This window comes from Tachypleus tridentatus, chromosome 8 (genome assembly GCF_004210375.1).
Source record: "Tachypleus tridentatus isolate NWPU-2018 chromosome 8, ASM421037v1, whole genome shotgun sequence".
In the NCBI taxonomy this organism is placed as follows: Eukaryota; Metazoa; Arthropoda; class Merostomata; order Xiphosura; family Limulidae; genus Tachypleus; species Tachypleus tridentatus.
This window is the reverse complement of record NC_134832.1, coordinates 61047346-61075079: the sequence shown is the minus strand read 5'-3', so window position 1 is coordinate 61075079 and position 27734 is coordinate 61047346. Positions and strand designations below refer to the sequence as shown.

At 30.4% G+C, this 27734-nt stretch overlaps 1 protein-coding gene across 4 annotated transcripts in view; it reads left to right on the top strand.

Moving 5' to 3' along the window:
* The window catches only part of lili (LMBR1-like protein lilipod), a 52112-nt gene extending 28746 nt beyond the window's left edge, over nucleotides 1-23366 (top strand). For all 4 annotated transcript variants that reach the window (XM_076449091.1, XM_076449090.1, XM_076449089.1 and 1 more), the window contains 8 exons: nucleotides 1612-1676; nucleotides 3115-3199; nucleotides 4701-4787; nucleotides 5379-5455; nucleotides 5680-5757; nucleotides 7807-7880; nucleotides 11668-11825; nucleotides 15238-23366. In XM_076449091.1, coding sequence (XP_076305206.1) covers nucleotides 1612-1676; nucleotides 3115-3199; nucleotides 4701-4787; nucleotides 5379-5455; nucleotides 5680-5757; nucleotides 7807-7880; nucleotides 11668-11825; nucleotides 15238-15482 — 869 coding nt within the window. In that variant the 3' untranslated portion in view covers nucleotides 15483-23366. The remainder of the gene's footprint in view (nucleotides 1-1611; nucleotides 1677-3114; nucleotides 3200-4700; nucleotides 4788-5378; nucleotides 5456-5679; nucleotides 5758-7806; nucleotides 7881-11667; nucleotides 11826-15237) is intronic.
* Nucleotides 23367-27734: the final 4368 nt, after the last annotated feature.

The window sequence follows — 27734 nt, the reverse complement described above, 5'->3', positions numbered from 1 at the left end:
TTCTTCTAAGCAATTTTAAATTCACAACAATATATATGTATTTACACTTAAATTTTACTGTTTTATTGTCCTTTGAACTGTCTAACTACTCATACCATTGTGGCCTGGTGAGGATGTTTTCAAGCCATGCCTGCTCCACATCAGTTTTGTGCCTTTCAAATGTTCTCTGCAACAAATGAAAGAATTATTTGTCTCTTTCTAACTGTGAACTCACAAAAGCCAGAATCTGATCCTGTATGATCCCACCTGTTACATATTGGATGATAACTGAGCACTGGTCTGTTGTAACATCTTGTATGTGGTCTTATTTGTATAGGACAGGTTTCATCTTGTTTCACGTCCTTTGAAGTTTGATCCTTCACCATTAAACTAACCATTTTTCCTAAGCTTTGAATATTTCTAAAATACAGTGTGTTTTATCATTTATCCACATTTATATTTTCATGGTAGCAGGTTTATTATACTATCATTAATATATTCTGTTTTGCCAGTTCTGTCTTTAAAACATTAACAAACTTGTTTCTGTGGGAGAAACATGCACTAAAACCTATGCTAATGGGTAACACTAGTTTCTAAAACAAATTTGTACTGTGATAGTAATCCCACAAATGTTTATTATTTGTTTGGTTATGAAAGAAATTGAAGTGAGGTTATAGAATGCCTCACTCCAAAAACTTCTCTTCCTGAGAAACAACTGTTATGTGGGTCTCCCAAGTTTGAGGTTTCCTAAAACTAATTGAAATATTTATTAATACTCTGTGTGTTACTTGTTTTACTCCCCCAGAGGAGATAAGCAACACATTCTACATATAAAACGTTTTATTGAAAATTCCCTGTAAGTTTTGCTCCTCAAAAAAATTCTGGGATTGAAACACTAGGTATATAGCCTTGTAGGTCTCATTGCCTGTTGCACTCTGTAGGGTGAACTTGTGGGGATGCTACACTTGACCTTTTATAGCTAAGGACCTAAGAGTCTTCATGCATTTTACACCCCCAAAGGTGAGCTTGCAAGGATGCATTACTTGGCCATTAGGAACGAAATGAATAAGATAACCTGGTTTGATGTTGGTGTTGTATAAGTCTTTCTTTTATCACTTACACTTATATTGAGGGTGTGGTTATTATTACTAGGAAGAGGTACTTAATGAACTTGAAGTGGCATGAGTCAGTTGAGAATTTTTACACCTGTTATTGTCGTATCATTGGTTCATAGATAACTGTTCATTTTGAACATTTTATCGAAACTTCTGTAAAATTATTTTTTCATCTGGCTTACAAAAAAAATGATAATTAATCCATATGAAGTTCTCTTTTATTCAAAGGTTCCTGAGTCTGACATGATAATGTGGCTATGAAATTCATTGCCTAATTTAAATACGGCTGCATAAACAGTGGTTGACTACATAGTAAAAGTATGAATTTCAAGTTGTGTGTACAAAAGTATATATATAGACACACACAAGCACACACAGTTTAGCTTTTAACTTAACCACACTACAAGTTATATGGTATAAGAATGACAAATGGTTTGTCCTTTTCTTTCACTTTCAGTACAGAACTTAAAATATTGTATGACAAATTGTTGATAATATTCTGTTTTTCCTCCTAAAGTGTGTACACCTGTTGGCTTTGCTAGACTATTCACTGTAGTTGGAGGATTAGTTATAAAACCAAAGGTAAACTTTGTTTCTATATAAAATGGAAATTTTAAACTTAGTTTTAAATATTATGTAAACACTGAATTACTTTAACCATATTTCTTGCTTTTGTGTGATAACACCATCAATATATAAAGTTAACAGTGAAGCTGATACTTAGATTTTAAATTTTAAGGGACAAATTTGTTATTAGCCCTAATTTATAATACTTACATATCACATTCTGCTTCCATTAATGCTTTTGTTTCATTATTACTGAGATTGTTGTAAATTGATCAAACAATGTATTTGCAGATTGATAGCACACTGATCACAAGAGGACATGTAAATCAGAAATTCTTTCTCTGATGTCATTGCATTTAGTAATACAGTATTTCAATCAAAATATTATTTCATATTATTTTCAGTTATCCAAGTTACTTCAGCAATATCATGTGTTCTTTGTAACTTATTTTAAATGTAGTTATCATTCGGTAGCAGAAATTATTGTATAAAAAATTTCAAAAGTGATTTTGTGTATCTATATCTATTTTTTTCAATCTAATCAATATTGTTTTATAAAATAGCAATAAGTTAAACTCTCTCCTTGGTTTGGTAAACTCCATCTCGCATCTGGCCTTGATTGTTGAGGTGCTCAACTTGCAATTTATGGATTGTGGAACTTAATTTGTCATCAAATGTACATTGAAGATATATGTGACTGTCAGTCCCACTATTCCTTGGTAAAGAGTAAGCCGATAATTGGTTGTGTTGACTAGCTTGCCTTCCCTCTACTTTATTACTACAAAAATTTGGGAAGGTTTACAGTAATAGCCTTTGAGTAAATGTTTGTTAAATTAAATATACACAAATAATCAAATCCTCTCCACATAAGAGCATGTGTTGGTGTCAACATCTCTAAGTTGTTAGATGTAATAAATTCATCCTAAGGATCGGTGATTGTGTCTAAGCAGTCTATATATCATACAGATAAATGATTGGGGCAACCTTACATTAACATGTTGAGTATTGTAATCCCTATTATTTGTTGCTTTTGTCCCCCGGTGGTACAGCGGTAAGTCTACGGACTTACAATGCTAAAATCAGGGGTTTGATTCCCCTCAGTGGACTCAGCAGATAGCCCAGTGTGGCTTTGCTATAAGAAAACACACATTTCTCGCTTTCTTCTAAACAATGAAATTATTTTTCTCTACAAATAAGTATTTAACCATGTTATACTTTTAAGCAAACAGTTAAAAAATTGTACAAATTTTGCAACAGACTTCTTATGGAAATTGTCTCTGAAACACTTGCTAGCATACTCAACCTACTGATTGTCTTAAAAATTAAAATATAGTAATATTTGTATTCCCATATGTTGCTAATTATACGTGGTTATTTGAAGAAAAAATAATAGTAATTAGGAAAGAAATGAGTTGTTATTACTAACACAAAATTATTTTATATTTTTTCACAGTTTCTCAGAGATGTTCATGATGAATATTATGCTGCTTTGTTTGAAGAAGAAGGACTTCGAATGAGAATACAAAATACTGCCTGCTGTAAATATGTGATTGAATATTTTATTTTTGTGGTGATTCTGTTTTGTCTCTCTCTCTGGTCAGTCCAGTTTTACAAGCTTTAAAGCAACACAACTGTTTTACACTGTTTCATTCATCAGGTTTTCTATACTAGTGACCCCAGCATGACCAGATGGTTCGGGCACTCAACTCGCAATCTGAGGGTTGCAGGTTAGAATCCCCATCCTACCATACAAACATGCTCACCCTTTAAGCCATGGGGGTGTTATAATGTGGTGAACAATCCAATCCCACTATTCGTTGGTAAAAGAATAGCCCAAGAGTCGGCAGAGGGTGGTGATGACTAGCTGCATTCATTCTAGTATTTCACTGGTAAATTAAGGAGGGCTACTGCAGATAGCTCATTTTATACTATTTGGACTTTTGCTGTGTAGTATAACTATGAATTTTGCAGCATGTAAGCTCGGTTTAATAAATTACGCATTTTGTGACATGAGACTGACATTCTAGACGTAGATAGAAACCCAAGTGTAGATGGTGGGTTGTGCATTTTATCTACATTGTAAGTTTTCGGTGCATTATAAGAATGACGATCAAAACCTAAACATGGATGGAAGGATGCTGTGTTGACTGACTGCCTTTCCACTGGTCAGTAGGTCAAAATTAAGACAGCTTAATAGCTTTACCGTAAGTACAAAATGCAAAACCTGTATTTATTATTGAAATGAAATAGATGGAGTTTCGGTCAAAGTGATAAAATATTTTTGTGATTGTATTGGAATTTACAAAATCATAATTATGCACATACAACTGTGTGCATTATTTACTGTTACTTTTTACTATACAGTAGTGTATGTAGATTATTATTGTAAATATATATGTGTAAAAGAAGTTATGTAATGTTGTTTATTTCTGTTTCTAAAAGTAAAACCAACTTCTAACTTCTTCCTGCTATGAAGAAGCTTTTGAAACAGTTTAGCTAAGATTGAGTCATTATGACAATGCTTGAATCATCCTGTCAGTGTAATTCAGTCTAATTTTTAGAAGTGAGAGATGGAGTTGAAAATTACCATTTAATGATCATAAGAAGATTGATTTTTTGTAATACTTTAATGGTTTGCTATGTTTCTCAAAAGTATTTAGTGATTATTAATTGGTAAAGAGGTGATTTAAAAAAGCAGCAGTGGTGAATAGTATATCTTCATTATTACTTTTGCATGTGTTAAAGAGAAATAAACTTATGCATTTGTGCTGAGTGATTATTTAAAACATTTAAATTTAATCTGAAAATTATATTTAATTGTTACAAGCATTGTATTTACTTCATATAGCTTTTGTACCTAAAGGAAGATTGAGCTTCCATTTCAAAACACTGTACTGTTAATTGTTATAAAAATAAATTCCTCATGTAAATCTAGCATGTACATGAAAGTTAATTGGCATCACAATTTTATATAGCCAATAAATTGTCAATAACCTATCTGATAAACAGAAAAGTAAAGATTTGTTTTTTCATCAACAGCAACGGCCTATTCGTGTACAGTGCAAAATGGGACGAATCACTTAGTTCAAAAACTTCAGGAAGCTGAACGAGTTAGAAAAGAACTAGGTAAGGATAAGTGAAAGTTTAGTTATATATTTAATCCACATGTGCAGTACATTGTATAAAACTTTGTTTTTGTAAATCTTTCATATTTTTACCTGTATGTATGCTTTGAAATTAAAGAAATCACTTATTGAAATATTAAGTCTTTTTAAATAAATAAACTCATAGAGAAGCAAACTTTTTACATAAAGTTAATGAACTTTATCCAATACTATCATTTGATGTATAAAGCTCTGAAATAATGGATGACTAAACTGGTTAAAATGTATAAATATCTGATGTAAAATATTATTAACTTAGGCATCTTTTATACATAGTCCATCTTTTTTTTTCTAGTATTATTATGCATATAAAGAAATTATGGTTTAATTATGAAAAATCTTACATTTGTTTCTATTCTCATTAAAGCAAAAAATCAGTAAGAGAAAAAGTAAAATGATTTTCTTAATAACTATATTAATCATGCAGTAAAACTGTTGTGGAAGCCTTTATTTGTTTATATAAGCAAGGATATCTCTTTCTTTCAAGTTATAATCATGTTTATTCTATAATTGCAAAGGAATTGGTAAAACAATGTATTTTTATTCATTATAGAACATCAGACTAAACTCTCACCCATAAGAAGGAACTTGGTCTATCCTGTAGTAATGCTTTTACTCTTAGGATTAACTGTAAGTGTTCACAGATTTAAGTTTTTTTGTGTATTTGTGTGAATGTAATTTAGGGATCAGTTTAGGGCTATAAAGTGTTTTTGTTTTAATAGTTCCATGTTGAATTTTTCAGGTATTGTAATCCTAAAAGTAAATAAGTATGAAAAAAAAATATGATTTTCAATCAACCTTATGAATTAAATTTGTAAAGTATCTGCTAGAATTTATTGTTTGTTATTTTTCAGGGAATTTCAGCTTTAATGGTAGCTCACAACACCTTAGAACTTTTAGTGGGCATACGAGCTCTACCTTTATATTCTAAGGTGAGTCTTATTTGTAATGCTTTCAGATTCATTTTGAAACAAACTAATTGTTCACAATACTGTATACTTATAAAGAAATGACTGGTCAGTTTAGTTTTCTGAGATTTTTTAATAACTGTGCAATCTTAAATTCTGTTTTCTGAGAAAATTTCTTTGCTGTACTACACTGTTTGGTTTTAACTGCAGCACAAGAGCTCATACAACGTCTCTAAATGTTTTTACTTACAAAATTTTAGCTCATATATCTGTCATCTCTTGACCAATTTGAGATCCAATTACAGTTTTGGTCTCAGAAGTCTAACCTTTTGATTAATATATTTAACGGTGCTCAAGGTCTTGTAGGTTAATGTACTTTATCCTGCCAAAAAGAATTTCATGTGTAGCAGCTACTGAAGATTCCTTCTTATTTTATATGGCTTTATAATTGGAAAATTTTAATTCTTTTTAATGTAAATGACTTGAGTAAACCATCATACGTGAAGCAATCAATCAAGTTACTGTTTTTATTGGAAAACGTAATAAAGGTAACATATTATTAACTCATTTATTTTCATCCTGTATTACTATTATAAATGCTTTGACTACTTCTTAATTGAATTTGAAGTTCTTTTAAGACAAATACAAAACATTGGTTTTGTATTTAACAGATAAATCCTCTGTAGGAATACCTTCATTAAACATCCAAACTTTAATTGTTTTTTTTAGTTTATCAGTACCCATTAGTATTTATCAAAGGAGTGAGAGCAGATATTTCTTCAGTAACCCAAGGAACTGTAAAACATCTGCTACACTTCTTAAATTACTTGATTGTAGTTTTATCTATTGAAGTATAGCTTACTACGACTTAGCTACATGCAATAGATGAATGGACAGGTAATTATTTTTATCTTTCCTCTTATGGATTCTGCATAAAATTATCTGTGATTCTGTAAACCTGTAATTTTATAAAACATCTGAATTGTTGTAGTGCATCTGTAAGAATCAGTTTTACTGTTCCAAGTTCTTATTGTATGAAAATTACAATATATATATTAATATTTCTCTTCTTCATGGAATGTCTGTAACAACAGTTTTGGTTCATCTTCATTAGTTTGATATTACACTAATATGAACATCTTTACAAGTTAGATAACTTAAAATATGGAATATCGGAGATTACAAATATGGCTATAAAATTTCATAGACACGTTTCTTTTTTGGTCAAGCAGAACATGGCTAAATGGTTAATGTACATTGGCTATTGTTTTGAAGATTTTCACTTTAGGGCTTATTGCTGCAAAATTACATTCCTCACTTTGGGCTATGGATGTAATAACAGTATCATTCAAATCCCAAAATTTGGTCAAACAAGAGTTAGCAGTTTGTGCTGTTGACTAACTACTTTTCCTATGTTCTAACAGTTCAGAATTAGGAATGGATATGTGTAGATAACCTCTGTAGTCTTGCAAGAAAGTTTTTGAAACAAAGTAAATCTTTGCAGTTCTTTTTTCATGCACAAGTATACTTCTTATGGTAATGAGTAATAGTGAATCACAAATACTGCACAATTTATGTAATTTAATTTTAAGATTTTTGCACATGTGCCGATCTACAGGGTGTTCAGAAAGTCACTGTGCAGTTTTGTAACAGCATTTATTCAGTCTATTTCAAGCCAGCAACTGATAGCTGTGTTTAGAAACAAAATAAGAATGATCCAAGCCTGTATTAATGCCAACGGGGGTCACTTTCAACATTGTTTATAATTGTCATTCATATTTACCTCCTGTATTCTATATTGAAACATCTCTGTTAATAAATATATAATTGCACAGTGACCTTTTGAACACCCTGTATTATCAGTGTTCAGTAGATGGTAAACATTAATTTTAAGGCAATAGTGTACATGATTATTTATCTGTTTTAAGGTTGTAACAAAATTATAAGATGCAAGTGTATTTGTTTTATTTTCAATTTTGACAGCTTGATGAAATGTTTCACTTATTTCTTTTACATTGTACATTATAATGTAATGTATCAGATGAAATCAACTAAAGATTCTTTTTTTTCCAGCAATTTTCTTTAGGTATAAGCTCTCTGTCAACTCTAGGACCAGTTGGAGCTGCCTTAGAAATAGTCCTTATCTTGTATCCTTTGATACCAGTTTCCATAGAATGTTGTTTCATTGTTGTATGATATGAGAAATAAATAATAAAATACCAAATGAAATGAAGAGTACCTTTTTCTTTTTCTAGAATAGCTTTAGATTTTTGGAAAACAATGACTTATTCGAATATAACTTCAATTTCCTAAACATTTTACATCAGTTTTGCTTTTAATTATATTACTGTACAATGATCTATTTAATGGCTTAGTACATTAACCCCAGCAGAAGAACTTAGTGTAAGCAACCTATTCAGTTCATCTGCATGACACAGTTGTCTGGAGCTGGTCGTGTGAATGTTTTCATTCATGTTTTGTTAGCTGACCTGGTAAGTTTCTAATTTTTACACATTAGTAATTTAAATAAGAGGGAATTCTCAGTATCCACAGTACTTGAAATTCATTTAGGCAGGATTGGAGCACATTTATCTATAAGACCTGTATTTTCCATTTTATTAACTATATTTTTGTACAACAGCAATATCAAGGGTAAGGCATGCATGTGCTATATTCAATATTATTATTCATTGAGGTATCTACAAGCCTACTCTCAAATTAAGATTTTTTTAGGCAGAATTAGAGTAATTTAATCTGAGACCTTGGGCATGGTAAGATATATCAGTCGAAAGGGCTTGAACTCCTGAGTCCAAAACTGTAATTTGACTTCAAATCAGTCTAGAGATGACGGAGCTATGGGCTTATGAAAGCTTGTAGGTGAAAACAACTCAAAGCCATTCCATAAGTCACTGTACCACAGCTAAAAATATATAACAGTATATACAAATTGACATAAATAAGAAATTATGGTAGTCCTTACTTGTACTGAAGAACATACTTGATTTTGTACACTGCATTGTTTATCCACAAAATTACTGTTGCTTTCAAATATGTATTTTAAAACACAAAAAATATATTACACACTAGAGCAAAATGTTCAAAAACTACTAATCTGTCTTTCTAACTATCTAAGTTATGAATAGGTGAAAATTATTAATTCTGTTCAGTTTGAAAATTTTCAGATTTATATGACTTCGAAATTGCTCTGTGTATTGGTTATGGGTATGTAATAGCATTGAGAGAGAGAATAATAAGCATACTTTTTGAAAGACAAAGAAATAGGAGGAGATGTCATCAGTGTGTTACAAAAAATAATATCTCAGTAAAGCAAGAAGATTAAATGTTCACATTTTTATATACTAGGTTTTCCTTATATTTATCTGATTTATTGGATACTCTGAAATGCATAAAGGGGTGGAAAGAGAAGTGAAATAGGGTAATCAGGGTGCCAGGTGTATCACTTGACACAGAGTTCAGGAAATAAAATTATTTAACCATATCATTTTGAAATTAAGAAACTGAAACTTAGATAATACAAAAGTTTGAATCATACACTATGTTTTAATGCCAATCTTATTGACATACATTGATAATAAAGTAGATAAATTAAATTTTGATTGTAACTCTGTAAAAAGTTTATAACACACTTTTATCCTCTGATATACATAGGGTTAACATGCTTGGCAAAAATAATATGATTTTCAAGATACATTGTTGGTATTTATTTATACACAAGTAGGTTTCAAACTAATCTAATGATGTGCTAGATGCTTAATAAAAGTACGTTTAGAATTTACTCTTAAAAAAAGATGTCATTAGATTGAACATGGTAAGGCACGAGACTGTCTAAATTTTACTATTACAATTTGATAACAGAGTACTAAATACAAGTGCTTCAAATGTGGGTGGTTGAGCTTAATTTTTGATCTTATGAAGTTGATATTATATCAAGAGAATCAGTCATTAGGCTTAACATGGTTGTTATTCTTTGGACTTGCATTCATCTCATGATTGACAAGTAAGATGTTTTAAGAGCCATTTTTGTGGATTCAATATCTTAATGACATTTGATTCAAGTGGAGTAAGCAGAGTTGTTAAAAGGTTAAACATTGATTTTCACAAAAGCATGATTGTCTTTATGAATAAATATATCCTGTCAGCATTTAAGTATAACATGGGTTATGACAACAACAAAGGTAAGACATGTTTTCTAGTGAAGAAGGTATTATATTAAAATGGAAGAAAATGTTTTCATTTTTTTCAGTAATAGTGAAGTGCATGAAAATATTAAAATAAAACGTAATCTAAATCTACTGAAGTAAAGAAAGTTAAAACAGTTTTAATCTTTACCTTAAGGGTGCACTTAATGTCTATTACTAGAGACCATATAGGGTGCACTTAATGTAACTATTATTACTAATTACAGTATGTAACACAAATTTTGTTCCCATATAGTTCATGTTATTTCTTAATTACTTGTGTTGTAAAAGTACAGAAAATGACCATTACCCATCAAACTTTGCTTTTGTGACCTGAAATTAAATGGGCAAATTTGCACATTTTTATTTACATAATGTCTGAATAAACAACATGAATCAGGATTTACATGTATTTATACTAAAGTTATACAAAAATGTTTAGAAATGAGTAGTTTTTCACGATTTGTGACTGTAATGTAAATCACTTTCATGTATCAGCCCCTAGATCATGTTTTGGTTATACGCTTCCAGATCACAAAAGCAAAGTTTGAAGAGAAAAATAGGTCTTTTCCATTTACTTGGATTGCATAAGCAATTGCAATTGAGAAATAACACTTTCTGCCCAGGAACAAGAGAAAGTAAAAATTTTGTTACATAGTGTTATCATTATTAGAGACCATATATTCTTTCTCACTAGACCTAAAAATATGTACAATAAAATGAATACAAAATATTGATATTTCATATTTCCCAGTTTACTCCAGGTTTGAATCCCTGTCACACCAAACATGCTCGCCCTTTCAGCCATGGGGACGTTATAATGTGACAGTCATTCCCACTATTTGTTGGTAAAAGAGTAGTCCAATAGTTGGCAGTGGGTGGTTATGACAAGCTGCCTTCCATCTAGTCTTACACTGTTAAATTTGGGACAGCTAGCACATATAGCTCTCGCATAGCTTTGTGCAAAATTCAAACAAACAAACAAACCATGCCAGATAATCGGTTTACAGATTTGTTATCGACCCCTACCTCACAATATTTGCAAAATTCAAAACAAACCAAACCCAGTTTACTGTGGGTTTTAAGAATACAAAATGCCTGAGTACAAATTACTTACTATTGATACCAAACCACTGCACAAAGAATTTTGTGCTTATTATACAACTTTCCACAAAAAAAAAAAAATAATGTATATATATTTATATACTCTATAAATGTTGCTTTAATATTATATAAAAGTGTCATTGTTTCAAGTACAGGACAGTACTTTCATAACACTCAACATATTAGATTTATGAAGGGTATTTAAGTTGTTTGAAGTTTATTAATTGATCAGTCATTCTTATGTCTTATGAATGGCACCTCAAGATATATGTAGAAATTTTTATGAAATTCTGCTATATTGAGGCATTACTGATTGTCAAAATAAGACCTGAGTTCAATAAGATAGCAGATAACTTGTTGATAAAAATATAAGATAATTGTTTAACAAAATAAGTATTTTATAATATTAAAAATTAATAATAAATATTTTTAGACTGGAAAATATCCTGGCCCTTTTAGTGGTTATTATTATTATTTTTATTTTTTATCTTTCTTTTTGCTATATTTCAGGCTGGGTTCTAAAGACCTTGTAAGTAGTAATACGGTCAGATGTGGAATTTGATCTTGATACTTGTGTATCATATAATTATAAAGTTGATGGAGATATAAACAAAGCCTTAACTGTCTTCAGATATTTGTGGTGTGCTTCAGTGGTAGGATTGTATACTTTACCTCTGTTTTGTCGTATTCAGCCCACTGTACATGATACTTCTATGACACAAGTTGTAGGAAATTGTGCAGTACTTCTTGTTCTCAGCTCAGCTTTACCTGTATTGACACGAACATTAGGTAAATCCTTACTTCTATTATTGTCAACTAATATTTTTTCTTTTCAGTGATTTACATGTATATGTTTTTCTTTAGGTATTGTAATTAGTTTTAGCTTTACTTATTACAGTTCACTTTTACTTCATATCATTTGCTTCATAAATAAGAAAAGTAATAATCTAGTTTCTAATTCTCTATAATGAAAGATTTGGCTTCACTAGCTGCACAAAGTTATTTCATATATGTATATATAGTTAAGTGTAAAACATATTGTGGATGTTTTATGATTTTTGAGCTAAAGGAGCAGATTTAATGGAAGCACTTATATATTGTATACCTGTATACTCAGCTAGTCATGTCTTATATCTACAATATTTATCCAAACTATACAAATCTGAATAAATTTGTTTTTAAGAAATCTTATCTTTTGCTACCAAAATACAATCAAAAAGTTCTTTTAAAGCTCTTGAAGAGGTACTAACTTGCAAAGGCTTAACAATTCTTTTTTTATTGGTGTAAAAATGGCAAAGTGATTAAATGAAAATTAATATATTATATATTGTATACCTGTATACTCAGCTAGTCATGTCTTATATCTACAATATTTATCCAAACTATACAAATCTGAATAAATTTGTTTTTAAGAAATCTTATCTTTTGCTACCAAAATACAATCAAAGAAGTTCTTTTTAATGTGGTTCTCGTAGCTCTTGAAGAGGTACTAACTTGGAAAGGCTTAACAATTCTTTTTTTATTGGTGTAAAAATGGCAAAGTGATTAAATGAAAATTGTGGCAGCTACAAATGGATAAATTGGTGAATAAGTAGTAGTATTGTAAATGGTTATTGGTATTTCTCCTGCTTTCATCAAATGTTTATAGATGTGGTTGGATCAGTGCATAAGCAACAGAAAATTGGTTCATATTATGGAAAAACTAAACTTAATTTTTGATGGTTAAAATTAAAATTTTGATCAGATTCCACATTTTTGTGATTTTTTATTTGAGTGGATTTACCACTGTGTGTGTGTAATAAATAATTCATGTTTTGAAGAACTTTATTAAGCACCAGCTAATTGGTACTAATCTATTGGATAGAGGTCCAAGAGAAACTTTGTAATTGGTATTTGATAGTTTTCTTCAATTCGTAACTACATAGGTTACTATCATTCACATGTTAAGTCTTGCAACCCTATGTAGTTACGAGCAGCATCGATCAATGATGACTGCTGTTTAAGGGTTAATATAAAGATCCTGTCATTGAAATTCACAGATAACACTGCACAACAAAGTTTTTACTGCTGACCACAAAAATCACATACAAATTTTCCCATCACGAACCGTTTCATCAAAATCTTCAGTCTCACCAGGATATTGCTGCAATGGAAAAATGATATCAAGTTAACTGGAATTCGTCAATGCTTGCTGACTACTGTTGGACACAGCAACATGATGCACCAGACATTGAATACAAACAAAAATCAAGAACAAAACACTTTTAATTATATTGAACTTAATAGCGTATTAGAAACATAAATGCAATTAAATACATTATTGCTGGTAAACAGTTAACTGTCTATTTCTCAGAGTTTCTACATGATGAAGCAAAACCAAAACTATATTTGTACATACCCACCTGTCAAAATCAGCAAAAACTTTTCAAAAATATTGTTTTGCAGTGTAATTGGTGAGTGTCCAACAGATTACAACCTTTGACTTGCAGCTAATTTTTATTACATGATATTTTTTGTCATAGGATCACTCTTCACTTTTCATTAAAAATTACTTATTTTAACATGAAAAGGGAATGGGTACAAACCCATATTCTTGTGCACTCTGTTAATTAATTGACCCTTTCAATGCAGACTCAGTCTGTTTGATCAACCATGTGACCTCTTTGTACTTTGTTCAGTGTTTTTAAATTTGATACTATTAACTTTTAAAATAGTATATACATATACCTTTGTAAAATTTGAAATTTTTTCACATACAGAAACATTTTTAGGAAAGTATTTTTAATAAACTAAAAACAGATTTTTTTATGAATATATTGAGTACTTCTTTTCAAAATACTTTTCAAATGTTTGATTTTTTGTATTATATCTGTTATTTTCTTTAAGTATAGTTTGACCGACCTTGTAACCACCAAAAAAAATCTAAATTACTCTTTTTTTTCTTTCTAGAATTACATCAAATGTAATATTAAACTACATTCATTTATCTCAAGTGGCTTTAAACGTGCAACTATTTATAATTACATTTTATTGTTTTATTACCCTTTGATTTGTGCCTAACTACTATTTGCACCATTATAAGTTGTAATTTACTTGGGGAACATTCAGCTCATGTTACACCATCAAATTACATTACCCATTAATATTTCAAGCTGCTAGTGTGCGTGCCTCATGAAACATTTTTATTATTATTAATTTTATCTTAACTAACCTAATGCAATCCATATTTTTACATTTTAGCTATTTTTACAACAATAAATAAAGAATAAAAAAACATTTGCCTGTAACTTTGTTTTTTGCTGTCATCTGTTGATGAAACTTAACCCTACTTTTTTGTACAAATGGTGGTAATTCACAAAATAATTTATATTTAATTAAATAATACATCAAAGAACATAGAAAAAGCAGACAGTTTCCTCTAACTATCACAGTTTTTCTGGCTTTTTAACCATGAGACAAGAGCTGTTGCAAATTCATTGAAGCTAATCTTCAATTCATCTTTCCCATCATTTGTTAGGTGAAAACCTTGGCTTTCTATTGATTATAGATTATATAGAATTAAACATCAGAGATAAGCATTAATGAATTATGAAAGAGAGGATGTGTGACACCACGTGTGGAAAGAGGTGTTTGATTTATAATAGTCTCCCAAAAGAATGACATACAAAAATCTTTGGAAGACGTGTTGGATTTGTAAAAATAAAATAAACTAATAAAATCTGCACTAAAATCAATCTTTTTTTCTGCTTATTAATTTAATAGACTGACACAAAAAGAAGTGATTTATGCATGAAGTGTCTAGTTACTAGTAGACTTGAAAGGTCCACCTAAACTTCTCAGTAGTTTTGGAAAAGCCCCTGAGATTTGTTAAACCCAAAATGTGAGAACCATGTATTAAGTAATTGATTAGGTATCATTTCCCCCAGAAATATAAATTGCTTGATGTACTTGCATGAAACTTTGTATAACATATACAAGTTTAAAATTCAGATTTGTTTAGTTGTAAAGATTCAGGTTATAATCATTGAAAGTATTGCAGAATTAAAGTCTGTACAATCAACCTATCTGTAGCTAGACTGCTTTAATTTATCTGTAAATGTAAAGGATAATGCAAAAAAATGAGAGACCATTTTAATTAAATATGTATATATATAGTGCTAGAAATCTGAAAGCAAAAGGTAAAGTTTGTACTTTGTTTCAGGAATCACTAACTTTGATCTGTTAGGAGAGTTTGGAAGAATTGAGTGGTTAGGAAATTTTTACATCATTCTTTTTTACAATGTGGTATTTGCTGGAGCCACGGCACTATGTCTAGTTACAAAATTCACAGCAGCCATGAGGCAGGAACTGCTGCGTCGCCTGCGCTTGCTTGGAAACTGGACTTTGAGACGAGAGAATCGATCCTTCTCGATTAATGGTGGAAATGCTCGTCTTAAGGATGAGTAAAGAGAATTATGGTGGAATATTTCTAAAACAAAAACTGTGTACGTTTAAGTACACCCAGTTGGATGAAAGGTCATTAATTTGATACTTTGCTTTGGAAATATTTATTTGAAGCCTATTTTGAACACATGTTCTCTAACAGATAAGGAGTGTTTTTGTTATAGTCTACCTATAAAAAACACTGTTTCCAAGAAGAGATTCAAAATATATGATTTCTGTAATAATTACTTTAATTTCAGTTCGATGTAAGTACAAGTTTCTTAGTCTTAAAAGCTTAACTATAATGGATAATTTCTCATATCTTTCTAACTTTTTGTTGATGAAAATTATTTATATCGAGCTTCCAAATTTCCACTGCAAATTATGGTATAAAACTTTTCAGGGATTATATTTTTCATCATTGTTAGGCCTTGGAGTTTCAAATATTAATTAGCTGTCTATTTCTGCTAGACAAGTAACTATTAAGACTATTTTTCAACTGCTAGTCAGGATCAACAATCAGTCAGAATATGCCATGGAAGTGAAGTTATGGTTATGCTCACCATGTGTTACCTATATTAAATCAAAATTTCACTTTCTCAGATTTATTCTGTATGTGAATTGTTTTTAAGATTAAAATTTGTTTGATTTTGTCTTTGTTAAGCAATATTTAGTATTTTTAAATGTTCCCTGGCAGTCACTCCTCATTCAACATGTAAATATTGTGTTTAGTAAAATTATACTCGTGTTATTTTGCTTTTATAACGTAGATGTAAAGGACACAGCTCATTAATGAAATCAACATTTTTCAAACAAAATATTTGAATAAAATTTAGAACTAAATCATGTGAAATTAACATCATGCTAACAACTTCAGATTTTACATCATTAACTTGAGATTGTTTTGATTTAAAAAAAAAAAAAAGAATAATATGGCCTTAAAATGGTGTCAATACATTTAGCACTCTAGAAACAATGTCATAACCTCATGGAATTGTTAACACTTACAACACAAGGAGCATTTACACCATTATGTCATTGAAAGGCCGAACCTTGCCCATCCCATTATATTAAGGTGTTCAATGTAAGGTATTCCTTATGAGCTTGTCTTGCATCAGCAATGCCGAGTGAACATAGAAAGTTGATAGAGAAAAGTCCTGTTTATAACTGTTTGTTTTTGTTCAAAATGAGGAAAATTAATTACTTTACTATAAGATGTTATTAAACATTTTGTATCGTACATTATTGAGTGAAGAAGTCTGAAGATATTAATGATATGATATATCTCAAATATGGTTATTTCCATTGTGTGTGAGCATGATCTTATGTTGAAGTGTCAGCACAGATGATTTTTACTCATGGGTTTAGTGAAGTCAACTAATTGAAGGTCAAAGAAAAAAAGTGAAAAATGCAAGTCAACCATTCTTGGGACACATAAAAATACACATTTCATGTAAAAATCTAAGTTAACAAGAAGTTTATTTGATCAACAAGCTTGAAAGGAATTGATACTGGCTGCTGCTTCATAGTTAATATAGCAGAAAATAGTGTAAAAAATGAAAGGGAAATTGGTAAAACTCTGGCAAAAAACAGTTTTTTTCAACAAAATCTCTGTGAGGGATGAATTTATAACCTGTGTACAACCATCAGCTAACAGTACAAATAAACAGTGTAATTTTGTTACAGTTTTATAAAATTACACTAAATATTTTACTATCATGATTTAATGCTCACACCTTGTAAAGCCAATGATAGCAAAAGCATTTATTGATTCGTTTGGATGAGCTTGTAGTGACAAACATCTTTTTATGGTATTCATAAGTTGCATTATAAAAAGCTGTGTAATGTTGTGCATTTTTATAACTACAAAATAAGGATAGAACAAAATTTTGTTTTACAGAAATTGACAATAAAATATTTGAATGTTTTGATTGTTTTCAAGTGCATGAATACTACTTAACAAAATGTGGTTGTCTTCATTCATTAAGTTCTTTGACACTTGTCACAGTTGCTTGATCATTTTGAAATCACAAAAAAATAATTATCCCCAATAATTTTATTTGATGTTACATTCAAATGAAACTAAACACACTTTTTATTCTCAAATAATTTAATAAGTTAAATAAATGTTGTTGTTTTTTATTTCATTTTTGTGGTTGAGGAAGTTATCATACAGTTATATTTTGAATGAAAGAAAGTTCCCATTACATAAGAAAAAGTCAGTTGCATGGTGTTAATTTTTTAACATGGTTTAGTTTCACTTTCTTATAATGGATGGCATAACTTTTGTTTTTAATATTTACTGGTTGCTGAGTTTTCTCTGTGTTTGGTATATAACTAAGTTTTATCACAGTTGTGAAAATACCTTTGTTTTTCAAAATAAAAAAAGTAAATATTCCATCACAATTTTTTTTTTTAATTTTCATTATTAATTATTTACTCATTGTATTTTGCAGTTGCACCCTTTATTAATTTGTTTTGAGGTAAAATGTTTTTCTGTACATTGTTAATAATAATATATTTCTCTTGTTGGTCAACTTCACAACAAACTGACTTGGAAAGAATTTGTCATTGCTGTCTATCCTACTGAAAGGGTATATACTCGTGATGCAAAATGTATTGAGTGATAGGTCCTACAGGACTGTTTAATCAATTGAAAATACTTAGGCCTAGCTTTCCTCGGACCTTTAAGTGATCTGTTTCTTTTGTTGTTTTTGTGAACCTCTGAAGCCTAAGAGATATTTTTTTCATTATCTTAACATTGCATAATATAAATTATGAAAATGTTGTGTCATTTATTTGCACCTTTCTAACAAAGATAAATCACCATGAAAAAATATCCCATATTTTTCAGTATAACAATGTTTATTCATTGATTTTTAAACCTTATTCTCATATGTATTTGTTTTTAAATAACTGTTTCCTTATTCTTACATGGAATGAAAACTAGCATACATTTTCCAAAGCTGTTGTTATTGGACTGTGCTCAAGCTGTGTTTCTTATGATAATCTAGTCTCAATCATTTTTACTGTGTTTTGACATCTCGCTGAAAAAAATGTGTTGCATGGCTTTGTTTCTATGGAACCAGACATTGAACTACAGAAGCTCAACTGGGTTAGTTCAACATTATAAAAAAATCAAAACACTGAAGTTAAATAACTAGTTAAGGTCATATGTAATTTTAATAATAGAAATAGGGTTTTTGGTTTTTTTTCTTTTTTAAGTTGACCTTTGCAAACCCAGTTGCAAATTTGATGTGACTTATGTCAGTGATATTATCAAATGTGTTTATTGCCTTTATGCAATCAGTTGTTTTTTACTTTATCAAGTTGACAACAAGTGTTGAGCTTTCTTGTGTTGTTTTTGTTTCTAACATCTGTCAACTTTGACCAATTTTGCATTATTCAAATACATAGAAGAATGAGTTTACATTTTATCAAGCATGTGTACTTATATGGTGTCCTTTATTTTTATATATATATCCACCTGATATCTCAGCAATAAATTTGAGGGTTTATAGCATTAAAATTCAGGGTTTAATTCCTATTCTGGATGCTGTGCAGCTAGTCCATTAAGAAAAAAAGCTTGTTTTTATCAAAATCTGACAGAAATTCTACAATATTCAGTATGTATTTCTCCAAAGATATGGAATAGATAATGAACAGTTTTCTTTCATAAATGTAATAAGAAAACAACAGCTATTGAAATTTGTAAACAAAAACCTGGAATTTATGAAGGGTGTCAGATATCAGTACAAAATAAAATACTGTTGAAAACTTTAAGCCTAATTGAGTATGACTTGTTTTGCACAAGGAAGGGAATAAGAATTGCTCACAATCACAGTGTAATAATTTAGTTCATACACGTTAGGCTTTGGTTTATGGAAAATTAGATCCTGCAGTCTTTAATATTGTCATTTCACATTTTGAAACGAACAAATGTAACAGTTTGATATGGTTTTTGTTTTGTAAAAGTAAGAAAAAATGTTTTAATAGTATGGAGATTAAATGATGAATGTATATCATTTCATCAGTTTGTTTTACATGAGTAGGTTGAAATATGCCACGAGCATAATACATTTAAGTATCTTAAACTGTTATATCATCTTTCAGTTGTACAAGAAAAAACTTTAAAATTTAACTTTTTTAATTTGTGAAGCCAGATAAATTTAGGCTTTGATACTGAAGAAAGAAGGTATAAATATTCATAATTAAAATAAATTAAATGTTATATCTTTTCATCTTTACAGAATGGGTAACTACTACACATTGCTAAATGATCCTAATAACATAGTAGTGTGTCTGCAGAGTTACGATGCTAGAAACCAGGTTTCTGCACATGCAGTAGATAGAGCACAGATATTCCATTTTGTTGCTAGTGCTTAACTTCAAAGATTGTTAAACATCCAGGAAAACAAGTTATATTACTGAAATAAAGACACTAGTTATTGCATGTATGTTTAAATAAAAATGAGATACATATGTGTCAAGCTAAAATATCTACTTTAAATTTATTTTTTGAAAAATAAATTCAGACCTGTTTTCACAAAATTAAGGTTCAAACTTTATAATTTTTAAAATATTTCTCAATAAATAACCAGTAAAATGTTTTAGTGTGTATATGTATATATTTATTTATATATGCACACAAAAAATGTTAATTTTAGGATGTCGAACATTGTATGACATTACGAAATGTAAGCAATAGATGTTGGTTGAGATTAAGTTGCATAACATAAATTGTTCATGTTGAAAACACGATTACACCAAAATAATACAACAGTATTATTTTATTATATGAAATGATAGTGCAAGCAGGTTTTCAATACTATTCTCATTTTTGTCAGATTCTGCTACTCTGTTTTGTAGAGCTCAGAGGTTTCTTCGTTTTCTTTATGTAGCCATATAAGCTCAACGTTACTAGTAAGGTGAAAATGTTAGTTTAGAAGTAGGAGACAATTCAATCAAATTATGGCAAAGAAATTTCCTGAACTTCATTACAGTGGTCACACACTTTCAAAGTACATCGTGAATCAGAATGAGTTGAGTATTTGATTTAAGGACTGTGTATGTGTGTATGCTACTTATTTAATGGTAGTACTATGTTGACATTCAGTTATGGATGTGTTCTTTATCTAATATATCTGACTTTGTCTTTGGATGTTAATAATCTTTTAATCTGATAGTTCTGTTCAGATTCAGATTATTATTTGCTCTTATCTCATAGTACTCTTTGTTCATATTCAGCATAGTGAGTAAGGTACTTGAAAACAGAGGAAATAAAGTAATTAGAAACTGTGATAGTTGATTATGCTCAAGAACAAGGCCAGTACATGCAGCCGTACGAGAGGTTGTAGTAACTTTAAAAACAATATATGGTGTGTTTAGCTACTTATACAGATGCTTTGGAATGACCCAAGCCGAAAGTTTGTAGCATTGTACTTTTTCATATTGTAAATAGTTTGGCATGCTAATAGCTTCATAAGATTAACACAGTGTGTTGAAGAATACTTATAGAAATGAGGTTTTTTTCCCAGTTTATTTTTCCATTGTTCTGAATAACTTGAGTTTGTTTTATTTGTCTGCCAGCTTGGCTTTTGTTGATACTAACTCGCTATGAATGGTATGCTGTTTGTGTAGGATTTGTTTTAACAATTAGTAGTTTCTTGTGTCATATATTTTTTGTTTACAGTTATCTGTTAGCTAAATGTTGTATGATATTTGCACTGCATTACTTTGTGATGTAATATGCATGTAAGAATATATTGATGATAATATTCAACATGGTTGACTTTATTACACCTTTGTAATTTTGTCTTTTTTACACACAAGATTTGCCTTAAGCTTGAGTGTCCAAAAATAGCTTAAGAGTAGAGGTTATGTTTGAATTTTGATTGTTTAAGATATGAATATATGTGGTATTAGAAGTAGCATGTTCAAAGTAAACTGTGCTCATGTACTGCATAATTAACTTACAAGTTTATAACTCTATTAAAATATGATAGGATTTTAATTACAACAAATAATAAAACTGCTTATTTTATGAGGACATGCAACTTTTAATACATATAAAATTCAGTGCCAAGTAACTTGTGTGATATGTCCGTAGCATTCTATATCTTATTGTATTTAGGGTTTGACATATATCATAATAACTTTGAACTTAATGAATAAATGTACTTGCATTTGTTCTGTGTGTCATCCAGTATTTATCTATTATTTTAAATGATTAATTCTTATCAGTGGATTGTATAAAATTCAACATTTCTGAGCCTTTGTCAAAGTTTCCTTATCCTTATTATCTTGCCTTAAGTACTTCAGTTATTTTTATACAAGGTAAACAAGTTAAATCTGAAGGGTTTCTCTTTCATGTTCCTTTACTTTGTTTTTAAATTCTGTTATTGTTGAAACCCAGACTTTATGTTCTATATCTCATTTCCTGCATGTTCTCAAGCAACGATGATGTTTTACTGAAACAGAAAAAGTTTCCATATGTTTTCCCTCCATTAAAATGTGTATTATCATGCATTTGTAATGGACATTCTTCTCAATATTGTTGGCAGTATAAATAAGCACATACTAATATTTATGTAGGCTTGTTTTGCACCTTAAAAATTATTTTGTAAATGCTAAGGATGTGTTGATGTTTATACATGAAGTATTAAAACACAAAGTATTCATTTTTTTTCATCAGCAACTAAAATGTATGACATTTACACAGTACTTTTATATTTATTCTAACTAATAAATTTCAAACAGTTTTAGAAGGTGGTGTAATTTGTTGTCCAATATTTACATCAGTTACAGTTTATTGTAACTGGCATCACCATGGTTGATACATCTTAAAGTGAACTATACTTTAAAATGGAAGTGCACATTCAAAAGCCTTCCACCATGAGCAGATAATTCTGATGAGCTGTAGTCTTGGAAGTAGAAATTTGTGCAAGAAGGAAGTTTTTGTTTTTTATTTACCAACTTCAAATTTGTATTTCATTGTGTTTAAAGAAAATATGAAATGTGAAATAAACTACATGTGAATGTGGAAAAGTTATGTTTGTCTTTATGAAAATAAGATAGTAACAAATTAATATTAAATTGGTAATATTACTACCAAAGGTTTACAAAAAAAGAAAGTGTTCCTTTTTATTTTGAAGAGAAAGAATGGTTTGAAAATTCTGTTAAACAGAGTATATGTTAACAAGTTCTTAGTTTTCAAAATCTCATCAAAATATGTATATGTAATACTGTGTTATTAGCAGTTAATCTGACACCAAAGCATACATATCTTTGCTCATTGTAGCACTTGAACCAAAGATAACTGAATATTATATATTGATATTGTGTAGTTTTGAATGTTTACTGCCATTTTCTGAATTTTCTTACATAATATCCTACTAAAAGTACATTTGTACTTTGTTTTGTTGTTGTATTTTCATTCTTTCACGTTTGTTAGTAACTGCTAAGGAAATGAGTATTGTGTGCACGACCATAATAGCTTACAGTTACAAGTAAACTTGCATAATGCTCTGGGATTTTCACAATAGGGTAAATTTTTAAAGATACCGATATTTTTTAACCATTCTTTCTTTTATTGATTAAACATAGATATTTAAAAGTGTCGATTGATATTTTCAGGAGGAAACACATTTTGCTTTGTAATTCTGGTGCATATCTTGTTCAATAGCATTAATCACTGATTATCACATTCACAGTTTTGTTAAGAATATGTTTAGTAGAAGTGTGTTAATATAGTAATAAATAACATTTAGATTGTGCACCTCAAATTCACTGTGACTGTACTATTATCAATGAACATTCCACCTACTGTGTTTACATATCTGTCTGTTTCATAAGGTTGACTGTATAGTGTTTGTGTAATGAAAAGTAATAAACATTTTTTTTATTGAATGTGATTATTTCATCAACTTCAGTACTGTAAACTGATTAGTGTTCTAAGACATGATTTTATTATTCTGTATGGAAAATAAACTCATCTAAACCTGAATTTTTAACTTTGTATATTATAGACTGTTTTCAGTAAAATATATGTTTCACTATAGCACATAACATTGATACTTCAAGTAAATGATGCAGGAGGGGCATTTTATTTTTTTAGAATTAGCCATTCTCAAATACCTGTTGTTGTTTTTTAAGCAGTGTATGTAGTAATGTAAATGTATTGGTGTGTTGAGTCAATGATTCTTCTACAGTAGGTGTCTGTGACTTTTTGGCAATGATTTCAATAATAAACAAACAGCACACATTCCATTTGTCTTTAGAATAATGTATATATTTTCAAAACAAGTTAAATGTACTTAAACACTATCTTGTTCTCTTCTTGCCAAAAGTCCACTTAAGCCAATTCAGTTGACAAGCTGAACTATTTTTATTGCAATAATATCTCTGTGTAAATCACTTGTGATGTTGCATGAGTTGCTGCAGTTGAATCCTGCACTTCCAATAATCATCTGCCTTTGTCAAAATCCACACAGAGGGGTTCAATTAGTTAAGAACACCCTTTAGGAGACAAATTATTCTCCTGGTCTTCACACTGTTAATTTCACTCTAATATATTAACCATTAGGCTATTCATTCCCACAATGTTTGAATTTGCATTTTCTAACTTTTCTGATCCAATATCTCTAACATGAATATTTAATGTAGCTATTTATGTCTTTCACTTAGGCCTTCTAGAAATCTCCATAGCCTATATTTCAAACACAATATTCAATAACCTCATCACTAATGAATTACAAATACAAAATTAATGAATTAATAATAATAAAACTAAACAGTCTTTTATATATGACAATAAGACACTTTAAGGGAATTTTTTTTTAACACTTGTGTACAAAGACTGTTTTTAGCTTATCTGCAAAGTCTACACATACATTCTGCTCCAACATTTGCAGTCCCCTCAATGGCTTCAATGTGCATCTTGTAGTTCTGGAGGTATAATGCCCACCTCATGTTCCTCACATTGTCGATTTTGCATGTATGAATATATTCAAGTGATAGATAATCTGTCTGGATGAGGCAAGTATGATAGCCAAACAATCTCATTAAATCACAGAGTAGTTCTTCCTACTTAACAGATTGTTTATATATATATTACTCTATATATAACAGTCTGTCTTCATGATTTTGGAAGAGAACTGCCCCAATTCCAATATCTGAAGCATTAACTTAAGCAATGAATGCTTTGTTGATGTGTGATATTCTAAGAATTGACAAACTTACCAATTATGTTTATTAATTTCTGGAATGCCACCTCCTGTAGTTGTTCCAACTTCACCTTGTTGGGCAAGCCTTTGTTAGACAAGTCAGTCAGTGGCACAGTAACTTCAACATAGTTCAAGATGCATTTTACTGTATTATCCTGCTAACCCAGGAACGACATGACTTGCTGCTTAGTCATCAGAGTTGATATGTCTTGTATATGAACTACCTTTTCCATTGTTATCTGTCAGACTCTCACCTTGTGTCCAAGAAACTCCACAGAATATCCAATGTAGCACTTAGATTGTCTGATGGTAAGACCTGCTGCCCTTGCTTGATAGAACAGCTCTCTAAATTTTTTTATGTGGTATTTTATCATGCAGTGTGTGTCTGAATATCATCCACATTGTACTTGATGTTGGTGGTGTTACACAACATCCATCTCATCATACAGTTCAATGTTGTTGCTGAGTTGCCTAACTCAAATGGCATCCACTTAAATTGGTAACATCCATCTGGTATCACAAATGCTGTCTTTCTTTTAGATGCCATCTCCATTAGAATCTGCCAATAACCTTTACTGAGGTTGACTTTTGAAAATAACCTAGTCCCATCTAGTTTTGCCTTGATAGCCTCTTGGTTGTGCATAAGTTCAGAGTAGAATTTCATTACAAAGTTCACTTTTTTTTTTAAATTTATGCAGAAGTATTTTGATCCACCCCTCTTCTTTATAATTACAAGTGATGAACAGAAGGCTGGAAATGAAGGCTCATTGATTCCAACTTCTTACATTGTCTGAACTTCCTGCTTTATCAGGTCTCTCCCTGGTTGTGATGTCAATCTTGTGTGGGCCTGATATGGCCAGTTGGATAGTGCACTTGACTCGAATCCCCATCACACCAAACATATTTGCCCTTTCAGCTGTAAGGGGATTATAATGTTACAATTAATCCCATTATTCATTGCTAAAATAGTTCAGTAGTTGGCATTGTATGGTGATGACCAGCTGCTTCCCTTCTAATCTTGCACTGCTAAATTAGGGATGGTTTGCAGAGATAGCCTTCGTGTAACTTTGCATGAAATTCAAAAACTGAACAAATAAATTTATTATGAGAAGTAAGGGAGCTACTTTTCTCCTCCTGATGCCCATGGCCCAAGTCACCTCTAATCTGTCATTCATTTATGGTATGTTACTAGTTGCTGACTGATTGCCTTCCCTCTGGTCAGTAGTTCAAAGGTAGGACTGGTGACATATAGACTGAGTGAAGTGATAATTTTAGATCCCCTTGATTTCCCTTAGAGTAACCTGTAGAAACCACAAAAACAGGAAGGTTTGTTAGATCCTGTATTACAGAATAATGCTGATTTTCTTTACCTTTCACCAGGTTGTTACTCAAAGAAGAGATACTTAACACAGGTTTTCAAACAATGTATATATATATATAAATTTAATATATATATATATATATATATATATCCAATAAAAACAATTTGTTCAAGTACAACTTAGTTTTGATGTTCAATGAAATATTGTTTTTCATTGGAGATATATATACACACACACATCTAGTTAGAACTTTGGGTGCGAACTTTATTAGTTTGTGAATCACAAGATTTTTGTATTTAAATCTACCTGGTTACGCAGAAATATAACGTAACAAAGGTGTATTCTCCAATACATCCAAAGGTATTTGCAGGAAAAACTAATTTCCAAACGAGCATCAGATAAGTTTGCTTTAACAGCGAGATTGAACAGGAAATCTGTGAAGTAATCTCCATTTGAAAACTTCATTGAGATTTCATCTTGTGCGAGAAAATAAAAAGATTGAACTGAGTTGAAAAAATAAAATATTTATTTATTACAAACAGTGCACATGACGAAAGGCTACTCTTATGTCAACGAGAAGTGTATAACTGTTGAGCTGCCACCGCCAGACTGTATCACTATCAGTGGCGGCGCCAAAAGGGGTTTGAGCCCCCCCCCCCATATTGTTACCTACATAAAATATGGAAAACACAATCGTCGTTGTTCCTTAACAATTAACAACAAAGAGACATAGACCTGAAGAACTCAACGTCTTCATTCAGACGGAAGTATGTGTCATGCGTCCCATAGCAACGTTTTGAATGCACTGAAACCATGCGCTGTATTGCTGCTCTCTGTGTAATGCCATTCTGTCTTTAGCTTTAACGAAGATTAGACAACCACCTTGATTTCAAGTTACAACAGATCATCAGGGATTTTACTTGATAAATCAAAGGTTTCACAAGTATTTACCCATTAATTTAATTTATCTTTTATTGAAAAGTAAAACATAGCATGCATGTATAAGTGTATTGTGTATAGGTCAAATCTATGAAGCATTTAGTCGGTGTTGTGTTCTCTGTGGGATCATTTTGCATTGTGTATCAGCCATCCAAAATTTGCTGCCAATCACCAGAACAGGAGCATTTTTTTTGAAGTAATATTGGCTATAAACACAACATGATGAAAGATAGTTAGCCTTTATTTCTTTATTATTATGTGGAGTTTAGGTGAGCTTCCTTTTTTACACATACACATATTTTCATAAACAGATTATTTCTAATTTGTAATAATGAATTATCAATCAGAGTATGAATTTACAATGAAAACTGCATTGAAAACGCAGTTCAAAATAGCACACCTTTCTGAAATGTACCTTGGTATTTACATTATTATAATTTACCATCTATACTTCATATTAATGGCATTTTGGAAGCCCCTTCACAGTTTACCTCAGTTCCCCCCAACGAAAATATCCTGATGCCGCCACTGATCGCTATTTCTATTTATAGCATCTTTTCTGATGTTATTCCTGAGAAGACAGCACGTGACGCCTTTGATGATATATTTAATTTCGCGAATAACCAAGCCTAAAGTTTTTATTAGTTAAGGAAATACATTGAAAAGTTGAAAGATTTATCTAGGGACTAATAACGTAGAATATATATATGACATCACAGTAGTTTTACATAAATACAAACTGTTTGATTTGAGCATAAGCTACACAATTAGTTAATTACACTTTGTTCAAG